Source organism: Xylocopa sonorina, chromosome 17 (genome assembly GCF_050948175.1).
Source record: "Xylocopa sonorina isolate GNS202 chromosome 17, iyXylSono1_principal, whole genome shotgun sequence".
In the NCBI taxonomy this organism is placed as follows: domain Eukaryota; kingdom Metazoa; phylum Arthropoda; class Insecta; order Hymenoptera; family Apidae; genus Xylocopa; species Xylocopa sonorina.
In genome coordinates this window covers 1,333,320-1,352,714 of record NC_135209.1, presented here as the reverse complement: position 1 = coordinate 1,352,714, position 19,395 = coordinate 1,333,320, and the positions used below count along the sequence as shown (strand labels likewise).

Sequence of the window (19,395 nt, the reverse complement as noted above, 5' to 3'; positions counted from 1 at the left end):
CAGTACCTATAAAACATATAAAAAAAAATAAAAACAACTGTGAAGAAGCGAGAAAGTAAAAATGATACAAGTAATGTTAAAAAATTTATGTTTTCTAATTTTGTATCCTATGATATCGCTCAAAATATTTATCAATATGTAATCCTGGTTTACGAGTACACGTATTTACATTTAGGCAGAAAATAAAAGAATACATTGGAACAAGGGTCTCTAGAATATAATACTAATGTAAATATATACATATGATAACAAAATGTAGAATGGCGATTGCATGGCAACATACAAGCGCAATATGTGAATCCAAGGGGTTAAAAATAATCTCAAAGCCTGAGATTTAGAATTCGACCGAGATAGCGAGAAAAAAATTGATGTCATGAAAATTTTTCGAATAGCTTTCGCACGGTGATTCAATACTTGTATCTATATCAACGTGCGTGCCATATGTGGCATTTCATTCGTCACTTTTGCAACAACGCTGCACGTCGACCGGATGTTTGCCATGCCGCGTATCACAATTTGGCATGTCTCTCCCGATAAATGCGTTAACTTGTAATTTGCTACAACAGACACGATTCATCTATCTAATTAACCAACGTATATTTCCAAAATACATGCGACTTATTCAAACTTCTCTTTAACACGCGAGAGGAGAACGATTACCAATCATCTGTTCTATTCCAGATTCTTGTATGGTGTACGACAATGGTCGACTGCCGCGTGGCTCTCCGGATCCGATCGTGGATCACTGGACGAGCTACAGCTTCCCCGACGTCCCGCGTCGACACTTCGCCGAGCAGTTGACCCGCATGGACGCAGAGGTGTTCAAGAAACTCGTCGCCCATCAATGTCTGGGCGCTGTTTGGTCCAGAAGGGATCGCTCGAGGAGTCACGAAGCAGCCACCGTACTGGCCACCGTGAACCAATTCAACGCCGTCTCGCTTCGAGTCATATCCACCATTCTGATGGAACCGACGCTGAGATCCCAGGAGCGAGCCAGGACCCTCGAGACCTGGATCGACATTGCTCAGGAATTGCGCGTGCTCAAGAATTTCAGCAGCTTGAAAGCCATCGTATCTGGCCTTCAGAGTAACCCAGTGTACAGGTTGGAGAAGTGTTGGCAGTGTATGCCCAGAGAGAAACACGAGTTGTTCAGGGAGCTGGAGAGGATCTTTTCAGAGGAGAACAACGCGTGGACGCAACGGGAGCTTTTGATCAAGGAGGGCACGGCGAAGTTCGCCGACACCGCTGGCAGGAGCGACAGGCACCTGCAGAAGTTGTTTCAAAAGCAGAACACTCACGCTGGCGTAAGTTTGATCCGTGGTGCGTCACTGGTGATGTTTATCGTATCGCTTTGATCTTAACACGAGCGACAGATTGTCTCAATAAGTCTGGCGCCTCCTGCGGACAGCAGCGCGAAATCGTTAAAGAGAGTATCTAACGGGGTTAAATAGACTGAGAACGATAATTGAACGGTTAACGATCGGTCTTGTAAAAATATTCGAACCGTGTGAAATTGATTAACTTTTGTCACATTGATATTTTGATCTCTGTGTCTTTGTCATTTATATTCGTCTTATGGTTCGTATTAATTTAAAAATATCTCGTGAAGTCATACTAAATTGCAAAGTGGTACGATAAATGTTTTCCGTAGCTTATGTTAAGGATTCGTCAATTAAAATGATTGGCAACTGCAATTGAAGGTTTCTCTTTGTTTAGAATATCAGTTACGGGACGATACCATACCTGGGAACCTTCCTGACGGATCTCACCATGATAGACACCGCGATTCCGGACACCATAGCCGAGGGTCTGATCAATTTCGACAAGAGGCGGAAAGAATTCGAGGTACTCGCCAGGATAAGATTGCTCCAAGGCGCGGCGAACGCGTACAACTTCAGCACGGACTCCCTGTTCGACCGTTGGTTCCATTCTGTGGTGGTGCTGGACGATCGCGAGGCGTACAAACTAAGCTGCCAGATCGAGGCGCCGCCGCCCGGAAACACTCTGAGCAATCGTGGCAAGAAGAAGCAGGTCAGCATGCTCTCCCTGATCTCGATAACGCGGTCCCGTTCACCCGCCCCCCTCGACGAGAAGCCTAAGCCCAGACTTGTCTTGCAGAGTCATCAGGGTCATCGCAAAAACGACTCGATAGCGTCGACGTCGAGCTCGAGCAGCTCCCAGTTCTATTGCGACCTGGATTCTCTGCCCAGCTCGCCGCACAACTCTCTCGATCGACGCACCTCGCCGTCCCAGATGTCCAGCTCGTCCTCCAGCTCGTCCCTGCCGTCGTTAGACGTGTCGCTTAGCTCAGGCGGAGGCAGCGGGGCAACTGGGAACCAGCAGAACAGACTAGCGCCACCGACTGCCATCACCGCCAACGGGAACAGTCCCAATCCCGCTGGCCTCTCCAGCCCCAGCCACTCGCACAAGAGCTCCCCGGATTTCTACATAATCAAGGTCACCATGGAGAGCGACAACGTCGAAACCGAGGGCGTGGTGCTCTACAAATCCATCATGCTCTCGAATAACGAGAGGACGCCGCAAGTGATACGTAACGCGATGCTCAAGCTAGGTATAGAGGGCAGCCCTGACCAGTACACGCTCGCGCAAGTGTTGCCCGATCGTGAAATGGTGCTGCCGAACTCCGCGAACGTTTACTACGCCGTGAACACCGCGCACAACCTGAACTTCATCCTGCGGCCTAGGAAAGAGCCTAACGATAGCGCCACGGAGAGCCCTAAGAGCAAGACCAGCAACAAGCGGTAGTGTCGAACGTTAAGGGGAGACGTAGGATTGTTTGTAATTAGTAGCTGGTCGCGTCGAGAACGATCAGGGGGGACGAAACATTCCAGACGTCGTGCTGGGACGCGTTCTTTTAAGAGGACACTTGGTCCATTCTTCGAGCGCTCTTCCGTAGCAGAGCGAGATTTGCGAAGAACGGTCAAACTGAGGAGCTAGCAGAATCTCATTAGGTATGCGATGTTGCGTGCATCGTCTTTTCTTTTACTTTCTCCTACCCATGACACAGTACCAATGTTCGTTATATCGCGGTTCTTTTTTCTTTTCTTTTCCCACGAGTGATTATCTCGAACGACGCGATGCACCGATTCGAGGTACCCTGCGATCCTGTCTCTACCATTTATTTTTTTCTTTTCGTTGTATTCCTTTCGAACGTGACGTTACCAGCCTACGACGGAGTGTGGACGTTGGTGTTTAATCGCGTGGTTCGCGGATCGATGTAAGCTTAAGGTATGTTTAAGCACACGTGAAACGAACAAAGACAAGTTAGAAAGGAGACAGCTTGCACGGTGCGCGAAACTGCTCTTAGCATTCGCGGTGTGTAATTTATACGGATCCATTGCGGATTCCACGAGATTATGGGCGGAGAGGGAGTCGCGACGAGCGTGCGTAGCGCATCCGCGGGATGATCATTGTGATTTTGTATATAAGTTTAGTTTCGTAGTTGTGGCTTCGAACTCGATCGTTCGCGAGAGTCAAGCGGACTCGATGAAACAATTGTCAATTACTGTTCTCTTTTTTTTCTTTTTTTTTTCCGCAATCGAAAATGGAAACAAACGAAAAAAAAACAAGGGGAGGAAAATTAAAGGAGAGAAAATTGTTCAAGCATCGTTCAACCATTCGTCCATTCCGTGATTCATTTTTCTAGCCGCGCATCAGCGACAATGATGCGGGGAACAGAGAAATTAAATTCTGTGATATTGGAATCTCTTGTTTCGGCTTTTGGGACTAGAACAGTTAAAAACGATGAACGTATAACCAAAATCGAATACGCGTATACATTCGTGGGGCAGTGTGGTGTAGATGAAATACTCGTTCGAATATCGAGGATGAGACACCTTGGGACGCGTGTGAGCGTGCGTTGATATATTTTTACAAGGAGCCTGCATGTGTCTCGTAACAGAGCCAGAGAAAAAGCACAGAAACTGAAGAACCGCGGGATCGAAGCGCGTCGAGGCCGTTCGCGAACGTCACGTCGACGCGCTTCGATCCTCGACGCGTTGTTTAGCTTAGGCAATTTTGTACTTACCTCTTATCGACCCCGATTTCCTAGGAACGTCTCTGATTAGCTGTATTTGTTCGTGTACACGTCGATTCTTTACTGAAAATTCGTGCAACTTATAAATGTAAAGCGAGTCGATAAAAGTGAGAATAGATGGCCTACAATTTTACTCAGCCTTTTGATCCTGCGGACAATTGTCTTTTACGCTCCTCTTTAGAGATTTTATACAACTATTCCATCTCACGATCGTTCGCTTTTTAGTTAGCTTTCCGACTCAGCGAACAATCCCTCTGTGGTTTCATTCCGTTCTACGTTCCTTTGTCCCGTTTAAAGGCCTTAATTTATTCCTCGCCTTAAAACGGAGAATTTTATTATACACACACCCAACGCGATCCTTTTGACCAATTTCTTTTCTTCTCCGCTTTCCTCTTTCGCATTCCAGCCATCCATTCACTTTCATTCGCACCCTTCACCCCAACAATAGCTCTCTTACCTCGATCTTAAGGAAATCCTCGAAACTGAGCATTTACGACTAACATTTGCCCCCACTTTTATTCAACTATTACCCACTACTTACTTTATCTCATTCCTGTGGACCGATCCATTCTAATTCTTTCTTTGTCTCACTTACCAAAGGCTCCAGTAATCCTGCATCAATTCCCTTATCGCCTTATCCAGAGCTCATCGACCACTAACTTTTACGACCACCCATCTCGAGCCACAAGAGAGAGAGAGAGAGTGAGGATGATCAGATCGTAACCGTATGAAATCGGTGGCGAACTACGTCGTGCGGCCTTGCTGATGACTTCCGGTATGCCAGAACATCCGGCACGCGAACCTGTTGATCCCTCCTCGAAGAGGGTGCCAAGCGCCCAGCGGAGCATGCAGGTAGGTGTTTTCCCCACCCGTTTCGCGTTTAGCAAAGGAAACGCGCGTTGATGCGAGGGGCTGGGCATCGATGCTAACAGTTTCGACAAACTGGCCGCAATCGCCCCGCTCTGACGCGATCGATCCCATAAGGGCGAGCTTCCTGCTCGTACCGTGTTAGGCAACGCGCGCCCGAATTGGCCCAAGGTCGCGTTTACGTCAGAAATACCGAACCAAAGGAATTCGAACGTGCATGCCGACGGAGGCTTAATTGATTCTAAGTGTCGGCATTTCGCCACGTGTCGCGGTTAACGCGATTACCACCGATTCGTTTGGAACATCCCCCCCTGATGTGGGCGTCTGTGATGTTGGCCTCGTAAATGCTGAATTTGATATACGGTTCTCTCTCTTTTCTTTCTTTTTTTGAGTAGATTCAGAGTGTTATTTTGGATCCAAAGGATTAAATGTGCCATAGAATACATTATTTACCTTTCATTTGTGAAATCTACTTGCGGATACTGATTTCTAGCCGGGTACGAGAGCGAGAACGTTCGATGGAAACGTCTCGCGAGTTTCTTGGGATATTGTCCGTATCTTCGATCTCTATTTGCACAGAGATTCCAGCGGTTATGAGAGCGAGAATTTAATACGTGATCGACGTAGGGAACGTTCGCTTGGTGCACGTAAGAAAGTGCTTTTTGTACCGTCGATGAAATGGTTTTCGATCACGAAAGTGTTTGTTTACTCGTGCGCTTTCTCGGCTGTCCGTCTCGCATCGGGTATCGCGTCACAGTTTTAATTTAGAGAGTTAACGCAAGCATCGCGTGTCTGCCCGTGATCGGGCAGTTTCTACTGCGTCGCCGGATCAGCAGCGACTGGCATGGATGTATTCCGGTCGACCAGCAGAAACTCGTCGGATAGACTTATTTCTATACATAGAACGCTTCGTACCTTCCTCTCCATCAGGATTCCACTCTGTTTTATTAAACTCGAAAATCTATTCTGACGTTTACCTTCACCCTCCGCGAAAGAGAGATACTTCATTCATATCCAATGGGTTACTTCAATAACGTAATCCACGTGTACGAAACACGAGTGTTTCAATCTCGAGCACCGAATTTGCAATCGCAAATTGTTTTCTCGTCCAAATTGGACCCTAAATTCAATATTCAAAATCTATCTCACTGGTGTACTATTTTCACAAAACTCTATTGAACGATATACCTTTAACCATCTTAGTGAATCTCGTTATCTATGAAAACTTCTTCTATAATCATTTCTTCCGTTATTTCCTGCAACAGAAGAATAAATTGAACAGAAACAAGAAATGGGATCAATCTGAAAATTCCTTTTCTAATTAATTCTTTCCGATACCTCGAGTAACATAGAATTTCCAAAACGAGGGTAAAAGTCAAAGTAGGATGGATCCTCGTTACAATTCGTGTCGCGTGGGGAAAAAAAACGTGTAACCCTCCGCTGTGCGTTAATGAATTGAACAGAAACGAGAAATAAATCGATATGAAAATTCCTTTTGTAATTAATTTCTTCCACCACCTTAACTAACACAAAATTTCCAAAACGCGGGTAAAAGTCAAAGCAGGATGGATCCACGTTAGGATTCGTGTTGCGTGGGGGGGAAAAAAAAGAAAAATTCTTGCGCCACCCTCTGCTGTGCGGCAATAAATTGAACAGAAACGAAAAATGAATCAATCTGAAAATTCCTTTTGTAATTAATTCTTTCCACCACTTCGACTAACAAAATTTCCAAAACGCGGGTGAAAGTCAAAGCAGAATGGATCCACGTTAAGATTCGCATCGCGTGGGAAAAAAAAGAAAAACTCTAGCGCTGCCCTCCGATGTGCGCCAATAAATAGAACAGAAACGAGAAATGAATCAACCTAAAAATTCCTTTTATAATTAATTTCTTCTACCACCTTAACTAACACAAAATTTCCAGAACGCGAGTAAAAGTCGAAGCAGGATGGATCCACGTTAAGATTCGTATCGCGTGGGTAAAAAAAAGCAAAAAAAAAACTCGCGCCACCCTCCGCTGTGCGCCGTAGCCGCGAGCTTGCGCGCTGCCCTCGAACCACGTTCCCCGCGTAGCCTCCAGACGGCAGTGGGTGCGTCGGGCAACGATCGCGCCCCTGGCCCCTCGGAGGCCACCCCTGGCCACCGATTGAACCGGTGAACCGGAGTCGAAGCAACCCCCAGCTAAGCCCTGAGTGGCAGTCGTGAGCTTGGTGCCGAGCTGGGGCGATGCTTGTTGCTCGCGTGTGGTTCGCGAACGCACCGAGTGCTCGCCATCCCGTGCCGTCGTTACGTGCGTCGCTCGTCCCGCATCGACATCGTCGCGGTCGATCGTCGTCGCATTCGCCGCCCTCGACCTCCTCGTACACGTTCTCGTCGTCCCCTTTGTTAACGCGGCGGAGCACGTCCCCGTTCGGAAGGCCGCTGCCGCAGCGAGGCCCGACGGTGCAACGACCGTGCGACTATTGGACAGCCGCACGTGAGCACGGACCTGGATCCGACGCGAGATGAGAAGAAACGTGAGTCCTTTATTCGCTGACAGGAAACTGTCCTGGTGATCGCTGGTCGATTAGGCGTACCTCGAGCGCAACGCGGTACACCGTGGCGCGAGATGGCAGATGCAACTTCTCTGCGCTCCTTTTGTAGGATCATCCTTCGTTTCCCGTCAAACTACCCTCCGCGTTCGATTTCCGCTGGTGGGTTGTAGAACGGTGTTCTGGGTTCACCCTCTCTTCGTCTGGATTCACGTGGTTTTCAAGGATCTTCCGATCCTTGGAGTTTTAGAAGTTTGCGATGATGTCTCTTGGATATTTGTCTTTTTAGTTGGTTGGTCGTTTGGTTGCAGTTAATAAGTATTTTTTGTTCTGTTAGTATTAAATATCGAATTCTTTGAGGATGTATTCTTATCATTTGGAATGGTTGTATTCTTTTATGCAATTTCGTAGATCGTAAGTTAATCTTCAAACTACTTTTTTCTGATACCTTGATTCGTTATTACTCGACTGACGAGTGGCTAGGACTCTGCTAGCTGATTCTTCTCTTCGCACCGAGCGTTAAGTTAATTCTTCTTTCAGAACGTGGTATAAATCTTCACGTGTCTCCTTGACCCGATAGCAAGTCTTCTATGTATCTTGCTGTGGGTTCAAACTTTGGCCAGAAGTTTCTTTGCGATTGTTACAATGGCGAATCTTCTACGGTCTTTAGAGTTGGGTTTCAGAAACCAGTCAGTGTGACTCAGTTCTCGTAAAAACAAACGTTCCTTGTACATTATTTACAGCGAATCTTTTAAACATTTAATCACTTTCGTCGTCGTTTTTCATCGCTCACGCTGAATGGATTCTGAGCTCGCCGTCTGCATTCAGAAACGACGGAACCAACACCAATTTAGACATCGCTTTTCCACCCGCTTTACATCACGCATTTTAACCTACATTCCACGTCGACCAAGCGTGCAGCGCAAAAAGAAAAATAGCATCGAGCGTACTCTTTAGTAAAATCGATGAGCACTCCTCGAAAATATCTCTAAAAGTAGCCGCAGCTTTTACGACCATCGTACGAGGCGTCGCGACGTCACGCATTAATCTACAATGTCCCACAAGAAGACAGCGTTACAATCAAGACATTCAACTGTGAAAACGTAAAAAAGACGGAAGTTAATCGCAATATTTTTTCAGCAAAGAAAGGAAGAAAAAAAAATTCCACTTGTAACGATCACGTGCGTTCAGCCGAGCACGGTTTCTGCTCGGCTGCGCGCTTAATTCCCTAATATCGGCGCGAGCCAGTTTCAACCTCTAGAAAACCACCCCCTGGCGGTTCTTGCGCCACGTACCACGGGCTATTTCTAGCGAAATCTTCGCGTCCCGCTGTCCGTTCGTTCCCCGGCTCTTTGTCTTCGTCTAGGCCACTTCCGTCTGGCCACGAGTTACTCGCAGCCCAAAGTCAAGTGGCCACCATCTCCACCCTCCCACCCTTCCACCTGTCGCCACCTCGTTTTTCTTTTTCCCTACATTTTTCCACGTTTCACGCGTTCATCACGTACCCGTATTCCTATAACCTCCACTTGTTCCTCGCTTATATTTTTATACCTCTCCTCCAGCCAGCTACCCCCTACACCCACTCACCCCTTCCGCTCTCCACGACCCGTGCTTCGAGCGCAGTTTCGGTTCCACCTTTGTCTTCGTTCCGTTCCACGTTTTTGCTCGCTGGCGAAGCCAGCTGCTACGTCTTTTGTAACGCTCGCTGGTTCATCCGCGAGGAAGAGGGTTTTTTTCTCCCCCAGCGTCGTGCAATTCCTGGTTCTCCGGTTAACCGGGTGCACAACGGTGCGCTTTATCAACGCGTTTCCGCCACAATTGAATCGGCCCAGGCGAAAGAAGATCGTTTGCGATTTTTGTTCGCAATTTTCTTTCGCGAATTCCTTTCATCGTTGTACACTTTGGCTAAGTCCTTTTTTCTTCGTCGAGAATAGAACGGTTCTGTTTTGTTCCCATTGAAATGGGATGAGTATTTATACGTTTATTCGGTCATCTTCTCTCGTTGACAGTGAATTCGTTGTCGTGAAAATATGAAAATAAATTTATTAGGAAATAATCAGTTTTCCAGTCACACGCAAGATCTAAGAACAGAGAACCACTCCAGTTTTTAATAACCGATTCAATTGTCTTGTCAGTCATTTGTGGGACAACTAGATTTTCGACATTGCTGTACATAAGCGACCCAGTATCGAAAACACTGAAATATTAATGTGGTGGCCTTACGACACTCGCCACTAGAGGGACATTTACATCCACAGTTTCCCCAAGTTACACAATTTCCCATCTGTTTCAATATATACCACTTCTTGACCTAACTTCCTAACATCTCCATGTCTAAGGCACAGCCTGCTAGGTAACAGCAGTGATCATGAGTCCACTAGCGGACGCAGGACGAAACGTTCTTCCCTCTCTTTTCCTTCCATCTTTCCTCTTTCACAGCAAACCCAAGCAACGCGCTTCATTAACTTTCAATTGTTCCATTAACCCTTTGACTACAGGTGAAAACGGAAAAAAACGGAATATTTGTTTGTTGATTGCTTCTGGACCAGTAAATAACATGTAATTAACGAAACGTGTAACAGCGAAATTGGCGTTCACTTTTATCTAACTGAATTGAGATCTATCGGAATAATTATAGATACAATATCCAGAGTGCGCTTCTATGCGCCCTCCGTGTCAGAAAACCAAACTGTGTTCAGCGCTTATATACCTTCTTCGTGTCACAAAAGCAACATTTCTGAGCGCGTATATGCGCCCACAGTAGCCATAGGGGTTAAATGTCAATCGAGTTTCATCTGAAACACACAAAAAATCATCCTTCGCAACCTCGTTCGCGTTAGCAATAACCTCGTCCCAAAATTAAACCGATGAAAATTGAAACGCTGCGCAAATATACGAACACAGCAGTCGTTAATACGCGCCAGGCACCCTGTCCCACCACCCTGTACCTTGAAAACCTTTTTCATCAATTTCCCAGTGTTCCATCCGTATCGCTTTTATCACTCGTCGCTGACGCGTTTCCACCACGTACAGGAAATATTCCTCCGCTTTTATTATTAGCAAACACCGCCTCCGCCCGTGCAACCGCCGCCATCCCCCTTTCGCGCCCCCGTTTTCTCGCGTCGCACCACCGCGTGCCTTACTCGCATCCCGTATCGCGTTTCTCTCGACGTGGATCGATCTATCGCTAGTACAAAAACAGCCGAATTTCGATTTCAACCATCTGCTAATAACCCTTGGCTAACTTATGCCAGCTAAGTGGTGGCGCTCTCTGTGTTCGACGATCTATCGTTCGATCGTTGCATTTTATTACTGTACCTTGGGGTTATGGTGCCAGACGGTACATTTGGGGCAATTGTTGGTTGGTAGCTTTCAGATCGAGGAGTATTGCGTACGATCGTTTCTTCTCTTACAAAAATCTGAGTGTTGGATGTGGGTAGAGGAAAATGAAATTTTGCTGATATACTTTTTGCTATGAAGTTTGTTAGAAGACTTGGAAGAACGTTTGTATATTTCGAGAGTTGTACGAACTATTGTATGAAATCTTCTAGTTTAAGAAAAAGATGGCGACGTAAAGTCTGCTACGTGTACTTCTTTCAAGCCTTTAGGTCCCCTCAAATATTCATTATTTGTATACAGAATTCTATTTCTTAATGTAAAATTCATTTTTGCTTTTACGTTGACTTCTGTTGAAATAATCCAACACAGAGTACAACCAATTTTACTGGAGAAGGAGCAAGGGTCTATTATTAACCCTTTGCACTTGAAAAAAAGAGACAGTTTTCTTTTTACAGTTCTATAATTTACTAACGGAATAAATGAAGTCATTACGAATTAATTCATTTTGAAAATTATTTACGTCGTCTTCATTGAGAAGCTCTCGAGTTCGAAGACAGATTTTAAGTGACAAAGGGTTAAACTTAACAGAGCGATTTATGGTGCTCGTTCACGAGTCAAAGTGGTTAAATCTAGTTTTTGAGATAGTTGAAATTTGAATGGCAAAACTGGATTTACAATTTTATCGATCGTCCGTGTAGTCATTATATTTCAATTACTGAATAATTCACGAGCGATACAAACAAGTTTCATATAATATGACGTTCTTTAGATACGAGAATAATGGCGTCGTATCGGATGATGCTGTCATTTAAACCAGGGGTCGTCAAACTTTTTTAATCATTGAGCCCTAAAAATTTGCTAATTTTCTTATCGACCCTCTCTGTAAAAAAATATTAAAAGAGAAAGAAAAAACCTTATACATTTCTTAAATGATTTATTTTACTTTTAGAAGATCAAAGTTTTGCATAAATCATCTTGGCAAGATTAGCAATGTTTCGTTCGAAATTTGTTAGTTTTAATTTTAAGTAACCTCGAAGCTCTACGTTCAATTTATTTCTTCGCTTTGTTAAAATAGAATTAACATGACTGAAATCAGAATTAACCATATACGGGCTTGGGAATGGAATTAGAAAGCGTTACAAAGTTTTGGATATTTTTGTGTAATATTTATGTTCCTCTAAAATTTTCAACTTTACTTGCTACATTGTACGAGTGGACTCTCATATAACGCACTCTCGTGTAACACGACGATAAAATGCGATTAGTGCTCATACAGCGCGATAAACAGTCCCGTATTACGCGTAAATTAAACATTTTCGCGTAGTTTCTGAATTTTTGTTTAGGAAAGCAAGTGTACACGTATTGTTATCTGTTGTTTATATATATACAGTGGAGCTGAAAATCAAGAAACAGTGATGGTTTATAAAAGAAATAATAATATATACATACACATTTGAAGAAATTAAAGAACAATAATTTGATTCAACTTTTAATATTTATTCATTATCGGAAATATCGACAAATAATACTAATAATATTTTTAACTGAATTGCATCTCATTAGCAATATACGATAACCTTTACGTGTTGTACAAAAGAATCTACAGTATTTATATTTATCTAAAATTTTCAAATTTACTTACTATATTGTAATTACAAATTTGTCTCGAACGAAATCCATTAATACTGCGTTACTATCAAAAGATATGCGATTGAATAGCATTTTGGCATTCATCAACCTCTAATCGATCCTCAGAGGTCAATATCAACCACATTGATGATTCCTGATTTAAACAACATCACTAACTCCACGATCCATCGTCAACCAAGAAGGCAGTTGCAGTTACGGTTCTTTCTTCTCATAAAGCAAAGATTCACGAAAGTATCGCGTCGAGAGGAGGGTTAATAAGTCGTCGAAACGTTGACTTTCGAGGGAGATCTCGACGCCAGCGCCATCGTGTTAACTCTTTCGCTACGGAGCACTTGTAAATATTACACAAAAATATCCAAAACTTTGTAACGCTTTCTAATTCCATTCCCAAGCCCGTATATGGTTAATTCTGATTTCAGTCATGTTAATTCTATTTTAACAAAGCGAAGAAATAAATTGAACGTAGAGCTTCGAGGTTACTTAAAATTAAAACTAACAAATTTCGAACGAAACATTGCTAATCTTGCCAAGATGATTTATGCAAAACTTTGATCTTTTAAAGGTAAAATAAATCATTTAAGAAACACGTAAGGTTTTTTCTTTCTCTTTTAATATTTTTTTACATTAAAATGTGATTGCTGTGAACGAAGCGCATTGCTGAGTAGTTGACACTGAGGTACGGAACGCTATGAAGTAAGTCGTCAAATGTTGTTGATGTTAGCGTTCTTGCACGATCTGGGAGATTGATTGAGAGAGCGATTATTTTACCTATCCACGACCCAGCGGGCCAATTGAGTCAAACCAGACAAAGGCGAAGTAATGAGTCTAAAAAATTCAATACTTTAAAACTCAACATATCATCACAAACGCAGAAATCGAGAATTTCCTTGTGAGTTATTAAAATTAAACCAACAAAATTATTTTAGATTTATAAATTCACTTAAAGTTTTTAATCACCACTATTATAAATTGCTAATATATATCCGTCACTGAAAATATCCTAAAGAAGACTGAAACTGAGTATTATTTAAACAAAACACAGTATCGTCTTGTCAGTGATGTTTTATTTCATAATAATCAACTATTGGGTTGTTCGGAAAGTAGTTTCGTTTTTTCATACTAGAGAGGAAGAGAGTAAATAATGGCATTGATTGAAGCAAACCGCCGAATCACGACGCGAGATATTGCTAAAAGATTAAATTTGTCGAATTCAACCGTTCATGATCACGCGAAACGACAAGGTTACGTTTCAAAGCTCGATATATGGGTACCTCGCGTTCTTAAAGAACGAGATTTGCTCCGTCGAATTGACATCTGTGATTTGCTCCTCAAATGTCAAGAAAATTATCCATTTTTGAAGCGAATCATAACTGACGACGAAAAATGTATCGTTTACAACGATGTGAAACGCAAGCATTCATGGAGCAAGAAATATCAACCAGCTCAAAGGATCTCCAAAGCCGATATTCATAAAAAAAAAGTAATGCCCTCTGTTTGGTGGGATGTTAAGGGAATTATTTTTTTTGTTGAGCTTCGACAATTTCATAATTGACTCGAAAGTGTACTGTATTGAATTGGCCAAATTGAATGGTACCACCAAACAAAAAAGGCCTAAAAAACGATTAACAGAAAAGGTGTGGTGTTCCACCAATATAATGTCTGACCTCGCATAAGTTTGGCCAATTGTCAGAAGCTGATTTAGCACCCTCAGATTATTACCTGTTTCAGTTTTTTCCAAATTTGTTAGATGGTGAAACTTTTACTTCAAATTAGACATATACTACTACTAGAAAGATGGCAGAAGGTGTTGAATAAAAATGGTCAATATATAATTTAATAAAATGTCTATATGGTACAAAAAAATTGATTTTTTTTTCATAAAAAAGACGAAGTTACTTTCTGAACAACCCAATATTTGAGGCATACAGAGTTGCCAGGTACTCGATTAACAAAAGTATCTCATGTAAACTATAAAATAAAACTATATATATGGTATGAACGTATATGTACGCTTTTCGTACCTCAGTACTCACTTTTCCAGAGCGTATATATACGCTCTTCGTACATGAATGGTCATTTTTCGAGGACGTATATACACGCCCGTCAGAAAGGTTAATTAAGCCCCGACTGGCGCGTTTCTACCGCGCGACAGTTCTGTCGATCGCCATTTTTCCCCAATCGCGCGTGTATATTCGTCCACGATTATATCCGCCTTTACTCCCCCGGATATATCGGCTCTGCTGTCGATTTCTAGCGGCCCCAGCTGCGAGCCAGTTGATACCACGCGAGCGTCTACGTCCGATCAGAGATGGCGGGGTTAATCGAAGTTTCTGTTCGACGGCAGAGCGGATCGGGCACGGCTGGCTTTTTTAATGGAGTCCGCGGAAATTGTTTCTCCTCTCTACCTTTCTTTTTCTCCTCTTTTTTTTGTTCTAGCGGTAATTTAGAACGGGCGGGGTTGAAGCTGGTGGTGGAATAATGAAAAATATCGCTGTGGTGTGCTGGTGGCCGGTTCCACGGAATTATTTCTTCGTTTCTTTGATGGCTCGAGACATTCCTCGAATAACGAGAGTGTTCCTTAAACCTTGCTCACCTTTTCTCTGCTTGCGATGCAAAGCAGTTGGAGTGCGTAATTAACTCCTTCACCGCGATCTCTTCGTGAAAAACAAGTATTCTTGGTATACAGATTGCGATACAGTTTTTGCTTCTTTTTAGTATAATGGTATATAATGTGGTCGCGTGACACAGAAAATGTGTACGAACGTTTTTATATGTTCGTCGCAGCGAAAGGGTTAAGAATTGTGCCTTTTGGTGGAAAGAATGGGAAGTGGAAATCGGTACGATATTCGCAACGTCGATATAGAGATTGTGGCCAGGTAAATCGCATTTCGAAGGGAGTTTGCACCGCCCAGTAACTTTTAATTGCTGTTGCAAATTTGATTGACAAGTTCTCCAGGCAGCAAGCAAACGTTTGTACCTCTAAAGCGCACCGACTGCTGTGTCGATTTAATTTTAGGCCAGTTTATGCTATCAGTCGCCGTTTCAGCGTCGATCAACTCTCATTGTTCTACTGGAAATCATTTACAGTTTGTTCTTTTTTTTTTTTTTTTATTTGTTTCGACGCTCTCGTCCATCCAGAAGTAATCTCATACAATCTTTACACACGATTGCAAACACACGTAATTGACAATTTGGTTTCGTTCCGAAACAGTGTGAAAATAGTTAGGAGAATGGAAATAAAAATGGAGGATCGCAGTGTAACTACAAGGTTAATTGAAACAGTAATCGATGTTTTATTTCTTATTGATATTTATCTCATAATTTCTCATAATGCTGGAAAATTGTGTTTTCATTATTCCATAATTACTTCCGTCTTCCGTAATTATTTCTAATCATATTTCAACTCTGCCATTAAACTATCCTCATAATGAAAGCATCCTCGACTTTCTGTTTTTTTTTCAGCGAACGTACCTCGTACAAATTCCAATTATTATTACTGTTTCCTTTTGCGTCTGTGTCGCAATTAAATTTCATATGTGGACGGAAAATATTTTTAGAGAGAAGTTATTAAATGCTGTTTTAAAATGTTCATTTGAAAATTGCCTCTGAGAGGATCGTTCTATACTTGTACTGCAAACTCGAGGGTGAAGTCAGTCGATTTCTTCTTTAATTATTCCTGTACAATTTAGAAAGAATATTTGAGCGGTTTATTTTGAAAGAGTCCATTTTTGAAAAAGATCAAGCTAGCTATTTTATTATTTACAGTATTTGGAACACTCAGCATTCGTTTAGTCCTTTAAAAAATATTGACATAAATAATAACATTCTTTTTTAGACTTTTTTATGTTATTCTGCAGGAAAAGTTCTACAATTTGTTTTTCTAATCAAACAATTAATAGAAACAAAATATCACAACCTTTTAAATTGGTAAATACAATTATTAAATAAGTATTCTAAAAATGGAGCCCTGTCAGGTCAAATTCTCGTCCTCGAAAGTGGTATATAGTCATTAAAATACCTCGACCTCGTTTCAAGACAAAGGAATATACTTACATAAACTTCCAACAGACATTTTTTGATTCTAGAATAATATTTCATTGCGGTTTTGGCAGCTATGAATATTTATTGACACACTTGTTGATTAACTATTTTAATTAGGAAAAACCTATCAGAGTGAGTACTTCCGAAGATCGAACCTCAACAGATCGATCTGGCAGCCCAAAACCCCCTTAATACGTGAATTTCAAAAAATCCTTAGAGCCATTTTCGAACTCAAAGAACATACAAAAATACATGTATATATCCCCTTCCACATAGATTTTATAGAAAATTTTGCGTGGTTCATCCCTTTCAAACCTCATCCAGCAAATTTTCAGCTCATTTAGAATTTTTTTGGTTCGTATTTGATATTACCTTTTTTAGAAATTTGGTCGAGACAAAATCTTCTCATTACATATAAAAGAAATCTACTTTCTCTTCCTTTTTTCAACAATTCTGTATTACTAATGGACACATTTAATTTCCAAAAATAACACTATTGCGTTAATATTGTACAGCTAAAGCACTTTCGATTACTTTATAAAAAAATCATGTTCAATGTGCGATTATAAATATAAAAAAATCCTTTCATTTCTGTTCTCAAAACTTTGGACTCGTACCACGGTAGAAAAAAAATGGACGGTTGATATATGGAGTTGGGTCAGTTTCAGAATAAACGTCTGATTTGTCCCTAGTCGGCGGTAAATAGGTGTCGCCGACCAGTCTGCTCGTTTATCAGCCGTGGTCGAATTCGTGTTGGTCAGCGGTGACAGGTGACCGCGGAAACGGGACGATTCGCGGGTGTATTTACATTGCAAATCGGGGGGGACAGCATTCTCGAAGTTCGCTCTGGCCCGCGCGTCGCCGTGAATTCCGATGCGGACGGGGTTGCTAGCGTCTTCGATCTCTCCTGGTACGCCTTCGTTCCTCGTGGCCGACCGATAAAAATTACTCGAAATTGCTTTGGACGTTGATCGCGTCCCGATTGCGTATTCATGACGTCCGTCGTGCCATCCCCCGCGTTGGACGGACGTTTTACGACATCGCGTGATCCTCGAACCTTAATAATGCTCCGCGTAAATTCGACGCTTCGTGGATTTGTTTGGGAGAACTCGAATGGTAATGGAGCGGATAAAAATTTACGAAATAGTATGATGGACACACGTTACCTTATCGTTGATCTTGAAATGACTCTATCTACCCTTATTGGGGCGTTTTTTGTGATGTAGATCAGTAGTCGTGTCATTGATATGTGTAAAATTATATATTATTGGGAGATATTTAGGAATAATTTTACGTGGATTTAGTTCTTCAGGTTCATTTTTTTTTTTTAGTAAATGTTACATATGGGCGTTTGTTAGTAATTGATTAAGGTAGATTAAAGATTAATATGATTTTTGATATGTTTAATAAATATAGCAGCTCCTATTTCATTAAATTCAGTTAGAGAAATTATATTAATTTTGGGTGAGATTATACGAATAACATATATTTGTTTTATTTTAATTTTATATTCCTTATATTTATGTTTATTTGTTCAACGTGGTAAAAATAAATTAAAAGGAGAAGTATAATGGAATATACAAGATGCGTTGAATAAATCATGGAATTCTCTGTTTATTGGAAAGAATTTTATTTATTCGTCTACATCAATGTTACCCTATTTGAAATTTCATTAGATACTATACACTTATGCCAGAGCTTCTTTTAATCCCTAAAACACTTCTCGAACTCGAAGTTTGGAATAGCGTTTAACTCTCTCAGTGATGCACTTTTAATCTCATCTGTGCTTGCAAAACGACGATTCTTTAAGGTTCTCTTTATTTTTGAGCATAGAAAAAAATTGCATAGAGCCATATTTGGCGAATGTTGAGGCTGGGGTACATAAAGTTTGAAATATTCTCAAGTATTCGATTATTCAAAAATATTTGTAATTACGCCTTCGCAATTATAAACGTTCACAACATATTCGATTCAAACATTCATTCTTTCATTTTTCGCATCCCACATTATATTATCACGAAGTAACATGCAGACCAGAGTTAATTATTTAAATATACAAAAAACTAATTGCACTGGTATCTCAGTTACTTGTTTCTTGTATCTTAACCCTAGTCTTATTCAACAAAATCTATATTATATCCACTGTGCTCCATTTAAGGTTCAAAAATGTGGTTCGTACGATTCAGCTAAAAAATTTGAGTATACGCATTTCTGATGTTATGGATTAATGGCGTATTTTTCATTCTCGAATAACCTAAATACAATACTGCGTAAAAGCATCAGGCCACTTACATTATGTAACAAATTTATTTACGTACACAGTTAAGTAAAACACATATATTTTATTATATTTATATTCTTCTACAATAATTATGGAATGTTTTCTACTAGATAGTTGAATATTTTTTGCGTCCTCCTTTTGCTTCAATTAAAGCGTCATCTCTTCTTATACAGCTTTCATAGAAATGATTAATAACTTCCATTGGAATTTTTCGCTATTCTATTTGCACCTACATTCTTCTTGCTCTGTCTAAATAATCCCAGACACGTTCGATAATATTTAAGTCAGACTCTGAGCTGGCCAGTTCAGAACTTTTAAGATTTCTACATCTTCCAACCCTTGCAAGTAACTTCTTACGATTCATGTTGTGTATTATACAATTTTTAGGTACTGCGTGGCTGTTACGTTAACTTTCCATCTATTCGAATCAAAACCTTCTACTCCATTAGCCCTGAGCCATCACAGCATAAATATGGTCCCTGATAAGCCTCCCCTTTTCATCTTCGCGCAAACTGACGCCCTCTATTGCCAACTATTTCGAACTTTGATTCACAAGACTGTTTCCTAGTCTTCTATTTCCCAATTACTATGCTCTCGAGCATACTACAGTCTTTTCTCTTCATCTCTTATCC

At 41.5% G+C, this 19,395-nt stretch overlaps 3 protein-coding genes across 12 annotated transcripts in view; 2 read left to right on the top strand and 1 right to left on the bottom strand.

The window, feature by feature from the left end:
- Rgl (Ral guanine nucleotide dissociation stimulator-like) overlaps positions 1-3,077 on the top strand; it is a 60,263-nt gene extending 57,186 nt beyond the window's left edge. For all 3 annotated transcript variants that reach the window (XM_076908096.1, XM_076908095.1, XM_076908097.1), the window contains 3 exons: positions 682-1,304; positions 1,717-2,031; positions 2,119-3,077. In XM_076908096.1, coding sequence (XP_076764211.1) covers positions 682-1,304; positions 1,717-2,031; positions 2,119-2,766 — 1,586 coding nt within the window. In that variant the 3' untranslated portion in view covers positions 2,767-3,077. The remainder of the gene's footprint in view (positions 1-681; positions 1,305-1,716; positions 2,032-2,118) is intronic.
- The window catches only part of Med27 (mediator complex subunit 27), a 419,500-nt gene that overhangs the window by 182,454 nt on the left and 217,651 nt on the right, over positions 1-19,395 (bottom strand). The gene's annotated exons all lie outside the window — the stretch shown is intronic.
- The window catches only part of Dysc (whirlin protein dyschronic), a 132,161-nt gene continuing 120,077 nt past the window's right edge, over positions 7,312-19,395 (top strand). For all 8 annotated transcript variants that reach the window (XR_013102705.1, XM_076908086.1, XM_076908085.1 and 5 more), the window contains exon 1: positions 7,312-7,437. The gene's annotated coding sequence lies outside the window, so the exon portion shown is untranslated. The remainder of the gene's footprint in view (positions 7,438-19,395) is intronic.